General features: G+C 30.5%; 1 protein-coding gene across 1 annotated transcript; it reads left to right on the top strand.

Annotated features, from left to right (window-relative positions):
• The first annotated feature begins 4,755 nt into the window (after nt 1–4,755).
• Nucleotides 4,756–7,277, top strand: LOC136775451 (uncharacterized). Its single transcript, XM_066730273.1, has 8 exons — nt 4,756–4,923; nt 5,002–5,153; nt 5,329–5,418; nt 5,514–5,641; nt 5,731–6,109; nt 6,179–6,314; nt 6,372–6,505; nt 6,631–7,277. Exons 1-8 carry the CDS (start codon nt 4,857–4,859, stop codon nt 6,982–6,984), a joined length of 1,440 nt encoding a protein of 479 aa, XP_066586370.1. The 5' UTR covers nt 4,756–4,856; the 3' UTR covers nt 6,985–7,277.
• Nucleotides 7,278–10,863: the final 3,586 nt, after the last annotated feature.

The raw sequence follows: 10,863 nt of genomic DNA, 5'->3' as shown, positions 1-10,863 counted from the left end.
ATAGACACAAAATATATTCGAGTATATTTTATGCTAGCATTAATTATCGGTGATAATTCAGGGCTACACGGTATTTTAGGTTTTATTGAAAGCTTCTCTGCAAATAAAAATTGCCGATTTTATAAAATAACTAAGAATGTTGCTTGTTAATTAATTAATGAAGTTGTCAGTGTTTTGCGTAATAAAGCAAATTACTCAGAAGATATAGCAATTGACAATGCATCTATCACAGGTATAAAAGAGAGTTGTCCATTTAATGTTCTAACAAGCTTTCATGCAGTAGCAAATTTTAGCGTAGATATTATGCATGATTTATTAGAGGGTGTGTGTTCATATGAAATAGGCTATATTTTGCATTACTTCATCACAATACGAAAATACTTTGCTTTAGATATTATGAATTGGCGCTTACAATTTTTTAATTTTACTTCAATTTCAAATCGTCCACCTTCAATTTTACAATCACAGTTTCTTCAAAAGTCAATCAAAATGTCTGCTTCTGAAATGATAAGTTTTATGTTAAATGCTGGCTTAATATTCGGTGACCTCATAACAAATGTCAATGATAAATACTGGAAACTTTTTATTTTACTACGTCAAATTCTTTCTATTACACTTCAATATAGTGTTACAGAATCAATAGGAGATTTATTAGAGACTTTGATTAGTGAGCATCATATACTATATACTGAGTTATTTGAAAAGACCTTGAAGCCTAAACATCATTTAATGGTGCAATATCCTCGAATTATGAAAACTGTTGGGCCACTCCGTTATCTGTGGTCAATGAGATTCGAAACTAAACATCGTCATTTGAAACAATACGCTCGTTCAATTAATAGTAGCTCAGAAAAAATATTTGCTACAGTGTTGCAGTAAAACAACAAATAATGTTAAGCAATGTTTTTTATGAACTTACATTTTAATAATTCACCATATATAACTTACAAATCCAGTAAGCAATTAATATATTTTAAAAAAGCTGTACCAAAAAATATTCATATACGCATTACATATTGTTAAAAAGCATTAATTTCGGAAGTGTATCATTTAAAAGAGGTTCAATTATTTTATTAGATATTGAAAACGATTATCCTATATTCGGAGAAATTGGTGATATATTAAAAATAAAAAAAGATTCGGAAACTAAGTTATTTCCATTAGATTTTATACCTACTGTTAAATATTTGTTTACAACGTATATCTTGATGTTCACTACCAAGCTTACTCCATAAACATTTCAAATAAATACGGTATTTTTCATTTTAATACTTTAATATATTTTAAGATTTACACGTTAATTCAAAAAACTGATAATAGTTGTTATATTAGCATTTAATGCATAATTTATATTTTTCTATCAAATTTCGTATATTTGGTTTTTATCATTGAAGAAATACCACAATTGATAATTTGTTTCATTATTTGTTTGTCAGTCAGGAAATAGACAAAACGTTTGTAATGAAAAAATTATTGTAGTCGTAAGCAAATTTCTTACGTAATCTAATGAATATATAGTCTTACCGAACATTATAATTATTTGAATATTACAATAGTATGTAATGAAGATACCTATGGTAAAATAAAATACCCTTTTTATAGTAAATATAAAATTTATTCTATTATTGCAAGAGAGAGAGAGCATAATCAAGAGACAGGGTAATGTCTCGACGGGCAAGTACATACAAAAGTAGATAAAGAAATGTCTATACCGCAGTCGAGCAATATTGAGGCTACTATGACATGTAAAATTAATATTACTTAAATTTTGTTAGACTATTTTAATACTATAAATTGCAGTAATTTCTACTATATAAATATAATAGACGTTGTAACGTGATAAATCCAGACGGAATTTTTGCAACGTTAAGAATTCAGAATTTTCGTGCTTAGCGGGCGATTGGTCGTATTGTGAGAGCTTTCGCGTAGACCCCAGCGCCACCGCGAGCATGCGGTGAGGCCGAGACCTGCCTAGAAAACTAGCAAGAGCGAGAGACGTAGGTGCGAATGCTGCCGATAGAACCGCGTAAAGGGACAGACGTGTGTCGTGTTGCCTGCGAGATCCTGGAAGGAGCATCAACTAGCGAAGACGCTTTGCCTGTACCAGCGCCGGAAGAAGAAGTCGACCAGGAGAGAAGGCAGAGAAGACGATCGCCTGGGAGTTCGTAACTGGAGTGCGATCCAGTATAGAATTTTCGAAGCCAATATCTGCGTCGGTGGAGAAGTAAGAAACGTGCGTGCGTCCTGGCCAGAAAAGTACATAATTGCTTGCTTAGAAAAGAGGATTATAAGATATGCGAATTGACCTAATATCGCGATGCGGTCTCCGATCAAATGTGTACCACTGCGTGGAGGAGACACGTAGAAAGTAAGAAAGCGGCAACTAGAAAGAAAGAATTGTAGTGTTGGTTAACAACAGAGTTCGGCACTCGGGCGACTCAGAGAAAATAGAATCGGTAAGCCGGGAAAACAGAAGGAAAAGTGCTTCGGTATAGAAGAGAAGGCCATTCGGGTGGCTCACAGCGGGCCTGGTGCCCAGAAAATTGTAAGAAATAGAATTAGAATAAACCCGAATGAGTCGAAAGGCACTTGGTAGAAGCACCGTGTAAAGAATAATTGTAAGTTTCGCGACACGATGGCCTACTGTAGATTTCCCGTACAGGCGGTCGGGAGAGGCCCTGGCGATAGAAGCCAGTGTAAATAGTTTATGTGTGAATATTGCGTAATAAGCTCCAAAGAGTTCAATATAGTAGTTGTGAATTTTTAGTTGGAAATTGTAAGTTTGCTTATTTATTTAAAGAAAAACCTCTCCCAGAGATCGTGCGTTACAACGTAACTACAAATAATAGTATGAAAAACTACTCCTTGGAATACGTCATACTGTAAGCGTATAGCTTATTTTACTTTTAAATATAGTGATTATTACAATGCTGTATAGTAGAATTAACTTCATAAAAATTTGAAGTAAGTATGAAACAACTATGCAGAATAATCGACTTGATAGATATTAAGATTGCAGATACCATATATCATTGTAAGAACTACCAATCGTATATAGTTAAATATATTATGTTTTTATGTTTGACCCCATTTTAACTGTGACCCTGTACTATTTTAAGATAGTACATGTTCACTAAAAAGATATACATGTCTTTCTTTAGAACCATAAGATATATTATGGTCACATTATCCAGGCCATAATATAATATCATATACGATTGTCCTACCTATCATCGGGACTACAATATAAAGTTCGGTGATTGATAGGTCATAAAAGTAGAGTAACGATCGTGGCCCATAAGTCGTGTGCTAAATGGGTCTAACGAACTACGGCTTTCCGCGACTTCCGAACATTCGAGTAGAAATTTTCGGAAGAAGTCGGACCTTGGGTCTGATTGGTGGTATCAATAACTTAATCGGCTCCGCCAATTAGATTTAGAGTTATGAAGAGTTGGGGGTAAGGGGCCAACAGCTCGTTGCTGGTGTCTCCCGATTTTTGCGACACTCGTAATCTAGTCCTGAAGGAGATCGGACGCGATTCTGGCAACTCGTACTTTAAGAGTGTGGAAGCTACTCTGCTTTGCCCTGCTCGGCTCGACTCTGCTCAACTCGACTCGGCTCAACTCCGCTCTGCTCCGGACTACGCTGCTCTGCTCTGCCTTGCTTCCGTCGAGGGATTCGACCTCCTCCTTCAGCTTCGGCGAAAAAGGTTAGCGGGAGTCCCAGCTCCTAGAAATCCTTTATAACACGAATAAAATTCGGAGAAACGCGCTTAATCGCCGTGAAATTGTTAAAAATCACGAATTACGAGTTAAACATACTCCGAAAGTGCGTGAATTGGGAATTAGAACCATAAACCGATAATTGGAATAATAGTCTACACTGAGAGAAAAATAATTTGTATTTTCCACTATAACTCTATAGTAAAATAATTATAGTTAGGGATATCATTTTTATACTTATCCTTACTAAAAAGTTAGTAATAATAACCATATGTGCATAGTTCTGGCAAACATGTAATAATTTTACTATAAATAATAATAATTTCAAATATTTTTATAGTATAATACCGAAATAATTCTAATAAATAAATTTAGTATTTTTTTATAGTAAGTACAATTGTAATTACAGTAAAAAATACTATATTCTTCGGCAGTTTTGCTACTATTTATATAGTAAAAATAAACTGAAAAATATAAATTATTTTTAATGAATTCAAATTACTATTATAATAATGAATTTAACTATATCTTTACCTTTCAAATTACTATATGTATTGTAAAATTTATATGATATATATAGTAATTTGAAAGAGCTAAAGATATAATTACATTCATTATTACAATAGTAATTTGAATTTATTAAAAATAATTCATATTTTTCAGTTTATTTTTAATATATAAACAGTAACAAAACTGCCGAAGAATACATTATTTCTTACTGTAATTACATTTGTACTTACTATAAAAAAATACTACATTTATTTATTAGAATTATTTTGGTATTATACTATAATAATATTTGAAATTATTACTATTTATAGTAAAATGTCCTCATGTTTTTTGGAGCATATAAACACGCGCATGCGCACATGCCTCTTGCTTGACCGCCGCTGCTGCTAGCCGTTAGCTGCAATGTTTAGATTTTTTATCGGTGTTCAATGTTTTCTAAAATTTTTATGTTATTCTCAACGACCTGACCTGTGTTACCAGTTTACCGAACGCTGTTTATTTTCTCAGTTGAAGACAGTGATCCATTGGAGATAGAAGCAGTTTGTGCAGTTACAAGTAATTACTATATGAATATATATATATATATATATCTTGGAAAAATCATAAGAAGTTTTCAAGTTCAGAATGTGCGATTTTGTAAAAGAAACTTTGGAAGCATGGGGTCTATCCGAATATATTGAAAAATTTGAAGGTTACTATATTTTCATAGTTTTGTCTTTTGATGTTAAATAGGAACCAAATTTAAAGATTTTTTTACTGATTTGCTTAGGTGAAAAAATTGATAAGGAAGTTTTCCTGAATATGCCTGAAGCTATGATTAGTGAATTAATCCCTACTGTCGGTAAACGCTATTATTTCATTAAAAGTCGAACATCGTTATTAGAATGCAATAACAATTCTGAAGATAGTAACTCGAATTTGGTAAGATAAGTTTTTATATCATATCATTTAAATTTTGCAAGTATATAGTCTACCAGCATAAGCGTTTCTTTATGGACGTTAATGCATTAAAAATCTTCAAAGAGCTATTACATAATATGTAGTAGATAGTTTTTAAAGCATTAGGTTACTGGCCTTTCAATATTAGTTGTTTCAGCAAAATAAAAATAAGGTGGACACACAAGAATCTAGTGATCTTATAAGTATTGTAAGCAGCTCTTCTGTAAAGTCATGTGAAGATGGAAAGGTGGCTATCAAAGTTTCATTTTGAAATGCTGTTTTAGTAAAATTTTAATTCACATTGAGTTGTACTAATTTCTATATTTTCTATTTCCTATTTAGAAACTAATGAGATTATTATCCCAATCATTTTGTGGAAAGAAAATTTTATCAAAAGAAAGACTAACTCCATCAGACCGGTCAAAAATATGCCACTTAATTATTGACAAACTTCTTTGTGAATGTCAAAAGTACAAATATTTTTTAATAATTTATTTGAAATTGAATATAATTTTCTTCAAATAATTATTAATTAATACAGTCTTCATTTGCATTACAGAATAAAATCTGAAGAATTTGTGGAGTGGTCTGCAGAAGTAGTTAGTATTTTCAAATATGAAAAGACTTCTACGTATTACGTTCCAAGTAATTCAAAAGTGAAACGCTTGGCTACTGGTAAATTGTGGGATAAATATAACAATCTCAAGAAATACTTGAGAGAACAGGAGAAATATAAAAAACTAGATGAAAATCATATTGAAAAGTCTGACTCTGAATGTTCTGAAAATGCAATTTTGGTACTGCGAACAATTCAGCCAGATGATACTAATTTAATTAATATTTGGAAAGATACTTTTAAAATAAGGAGTGGAGAAATTTCTATTTCAAAATATTATGACGAATATCCTATTTTGAAAACTTCCATTGGTGCTATATTAGTAAGTATACATGTACTAAATTGTAATACTTTAAACATATATATTAAATACAAAAATAAATTATTATAGTTACAGATTGATTTTGAGCTCAAAACAGGGGTTCAAGCGCACATTTTTCCTAAAAAGTGGTCTGGAATTGCTCCTTATATTTTAAATTTTGCTGTACAAAAAGAGTTTTGCCCTTCATTGTGTGACTTACAAAATGGTATGTCTGTATTGGCTTATCTACATTTTTTGTAGTAATAATTATCGTCAATTTCAGATATCCAAGTCGAAACTTTAAGTTTCCTTATACTGCCTTATTTATTTAAACCATCATTTGTAAAAACAGGCGGCAAATTAAAATGGAAACCTTCTAAGATTGAAGTTTCTGAAAGCTTCATCTATCGAATCCCTGTAAGTTTATTTTTGAATTTTATGTTGACACACACACACACACAGAACTATCCCATTAATTATTAAATATATATATATATATATATTATATTTAAATTGGTATTTATTGTATTTATTTTTTTTAGACCACAGCAGAATTAGAGCCAAGACTGCAAAAGCGACAGGAGAAACTTTTAGGTTTTGGTTTGACAGTTCAGCCAATGGTAGTTGCAGTTGGTCCTATCGTAAACTTAACGGACTTTTATGTTTTCGTAAACGATATAAAATATGTATCAACAAGTCTGATGAGCGCAATAGATTTATGTTTTAATGCATTCTTCGCATTAGATGCAAAATACCCAGCTGATTCTGAAATGGTATGGTACTTTCTTCAATGCCATGTATATGGTATTACCAACAAAGAATATGCTCGTAATTATATATCTGTTGATACTGTCTGGCATGATATAGATGAGCTTATGTCCACTTCGTTTAAATAAGTTTAATTTTAAGAACATAATTTAATATCTAAAAGTAAAAATAAGCATCAGTTAGTTATTTTAATAATTTTTAAAAATGATGACATGTCAAATTTGTTTTCAAAAAGTTTCTAAACGGTATGTAAATATACATATGCAATTGAAACATAATATGCACATCAGTGATGTCATATTTACATGTCAATTAAATAATTGTAATCGTACTTATTCAGATTTTAAAAGTTTGGTTAGACATCAAAGACGATGCAAACATTTTAAAGGAACAATATCAAAATCTAATTTTACACGTTAATTCAAAAAACTGATAATAGTTGTTATATTAGCATTTAATGCATAATTTATATTTTTCTATCAAATTTGGTATATTTTGTTTTGATTATCGAATAAATATCACAATTGATAAATTGTTTCATTATTTGTTTATCAGTCAGGAAATAGACAAAACGTTTGTAATGAAAATATTATTGTAGTCTTAAGCAAATTTCTTATGTACTCTATTGAATATATAGTCTTACCGAACATTATAATTATTTGAATATTATAATAGTATGTAATGAAGATACTTATGGTAAAATAAAATACCCTTTTTATAGTAAATATAAAATTTGTTCTATTATTGCAAGAGAGAAAGAGAAAGAATAATTCTTCTATTTAAATGATTTTACTATATATGTTACAATAATAATTTAAAAGTATGAACCGGTTTTCTTCAATTAGAATGATTTTATAAATTACTGACTTGGCCAGATTTTGAATTTCACATTTATCACACGTAACATGGATATTAAAATATAATTAATTATGAGAATGATTGTTAATATGAACAAACATAAAATTTTATATAATAATATTTCTACTATAAAAATAGTGATCATAATACGATGTTCATTTTACTATACACTATGATTAAATTTTGTTTCTTCTAGCTATCAGATAGATGGCGTCGCGCATGAGCTTTCTCGATAGTACTTCTATATGTTACAGTTAGTATATAAGGAAACTAATAAAACTCAGTAAATATATGTATTGTTATCTTGTATATTTGTATATATGTATATGTATATGTATTATCTATAGGTATTTCAGAGTTTATGCAGGAGCTTAGCCAGAAGAAAAGAAAGAGTATCATTATGTCCCCCAATCTTCTTAAGTACTAATCTTAACAACACAGTAGTCAATCGGTTAATATAGCAGTTAAAGTAGGTTAATAAAACCATAGCTAATAATCACTAATAAATTCGTAACAATATGGTTTCGTAGTAATTGAAGATACTATGGCATGTAAATTTGATATTACTTTAATTTTGTTAGACTTTTTAATACTATAAATTGCAGTAATTCCCACTATATAAATATAATAGATGTAACTACAAATAATAGTATGAAAAACTACTCCTTTGAACACGTCATACTGTAAGCGTATAGCTTATTTTACTTTTAAATATAGTGATTATTACAATACTGTATAGTAGAATTAACTTTATTAAAATTTGAAGTAAGTATGAAACAACTATGAAGAATAATAGACTTGATAGATATTATGATTGCTGATACCATATATCATTGTAATAACTACCAATCGTGTATAGTTAAATATATTATGTTTTTATGTTTGACCCCATTTTACATTATAATTTTTAGTAATATTTACTACATAAATATAATAAATATAACTACAAATAATAGGAAAAATAACCAATCTTTTGAACTCGTCATACTATAAGTATATAGCTTATTTCACTTTTAAATATAGTTATTATTACAGTATTGTATAGTAGAAGTAACTTCATTAAAATTTCAAGTAAGATTGAAACAACCATGCAAAATAGTAGATTTTATAGATATTATTATTAAAAGCACCATAATTAATTGTCACATCTACTACAATGTGTACAGTTAAATTAATTATGTTTTTATGTTTGACCCCATTTTCGATTATTATATATAGTGGAATTATAGTATTTTCAACTATATTTTTCTCTCAGTGTAACGTCGAGAAAACTTTGAGATTCGCAATTAATTCAAGGACCAAGTGATTTATGGACTTTCGGATATGGAATATAGATAGTTTTATATGTAACTTACGTTAAATTCTTTTATCGAATACCGTGTATATAATACCGTACTAAAGTCTTGCCGTTTCCGAAAATTTCGATATGCGCTTACAGTATAGTTGATGGGTTGAATTCGGTTATAAAGAGTGTTCGGGATATTCGTTCATGTTCGGATTTCGGTTACGTTTAGTGTAATTCGTCGCGTTTAACCAGTGGTGCATCCAGAGGTCGAATTCTCCCCGATAGGAGCTACCTCATTCGATCACCTCGTCGGGGTACAGTTCGTTTTTCTCGTTGGAAGGAACCCCGTAGGTGAATTCTCCCCGAAAGGAGCTACTCCGTTCGGTTTGCTTCGAGAAAGTATCGTTTCGTTTCGGTGTAATGTCGCAGGAGAAACACTTGCCTTGAGAAAGCCTTTAGTTAGTTAGTAGAGAAATTCGTTTGATTAATCCCGAGCACTCCGGAAAACCGTCTTCCAGGCCATCCGTAATTATAGTTTGGTAGAATATGAAGAACAATCTATGCGCTATGAAATTCGACATATACAGCGATGTCTTTACGGAAATATAGAGAATTTATTATCGAATATATTGTGTAGTACTTTGACCCGAACTGCCAAATCCTTCCGTATTTTACGTTTCAGGGACTCACCCACTCTCCGCTTACGCAATCCTAACCCTATACTCACTGAGCTAGTTGGTATTGCCGTTTGCCGTTTACCGTATTTTGCGATCACTACAGTAAAGTGGTTCTCTATGGAACCTAGCGCCCAACTTACGTTTTAGATTTTGATTGAGTTACAGTTTACGAATATCAAAGGGTGCGCCACAATTTTTGTAGTGTAGCATAACTAATAAGTTTTAGTAATTTTTACTACATAAATATAACTATAATTAATAGCAAAAATAACCAGTCTTTTGAACTCGTCATATTATAAGCATATAGCTTATTTCACTTTTAAATATAGTTATTATTACAATATTGTATAGTAGAACTATATAACTTTACAAAAATTTCAAGTAAGATTGAAACAACCATGCAAAATAGTAGATTTTACAGATATTATTATTAAAAGCACCATAATTAATTGTCAAATCTACTACAATGTGTACAGTTAAATTAATTATAATTTTATGTTTGACCCCTTTTTCGACTATAATAGATACTGGAATTATAGTATTTTTAACTATATTTTTCTCTCAGTGTACGAAAAGGATATAGTATTAAATTTATACATCACACCAGCACACCGTCCTAGGTAAGAATTCTATAAGTCAAATTAATGTGTTTCTTCAGAATTTCAGGTTATTTGAAATTACCACCCTATAATTATTAACTCTACAATAAAATGACTACAGGATTGTGATAGCCTCACCATACTAAATATAGAAATAGTATAGCTAAAGGATTAACTCTGGACATATTGAGTAAAAGGTGTATTGAATTGTGTGGGTTATTAAATAAATGTATAATAATTCCTGTCATTCTAGGCTGTATAAGATAATCTGAAACATGTATCCGTAGGTGATTGCAACATTTCAATAATTAAATCTACTTTAGTAAAAATTATTATTTTTTAATAGTAATATTAACAAATTTTATATAACTATAATAATTTTTTTACAGTCAATATGATATCAGCACACACACACACACACACACACACACAGAATGTAGTAACAACAACTAAAAATAAACTATATCAAGAGACACGGTAGTGTCTCGACGGCAAGTACATATAAAAGTAGAAAATGACATGTCTATACCGCCGAGCACTACCCAGTGAGAAATGTATTATGAATCGATATACAAATAATATCATATC

This window comes from Prorops nasuta, unplaced genomic scaffold (genome assembly GCF_024137725.1).
Source record: "Prorops nasuta isolate Cenicafe-Biocafe unplaced genomic scaffold, Cenicafe_Pnas_1.2 PNAS00001, whole genome shotgun sequence".
NCBI lineage: Eukaryota > Metazoa > Arthropoda > Insecta > Hymenoptera > Bethylidae > Prorops > Prorops nasuta.
The sequence above is the reverse complement of the archived record's forward strand: the minus strand, read 5'-3'. Positions and strand labels throughout refer to the sequence as shown.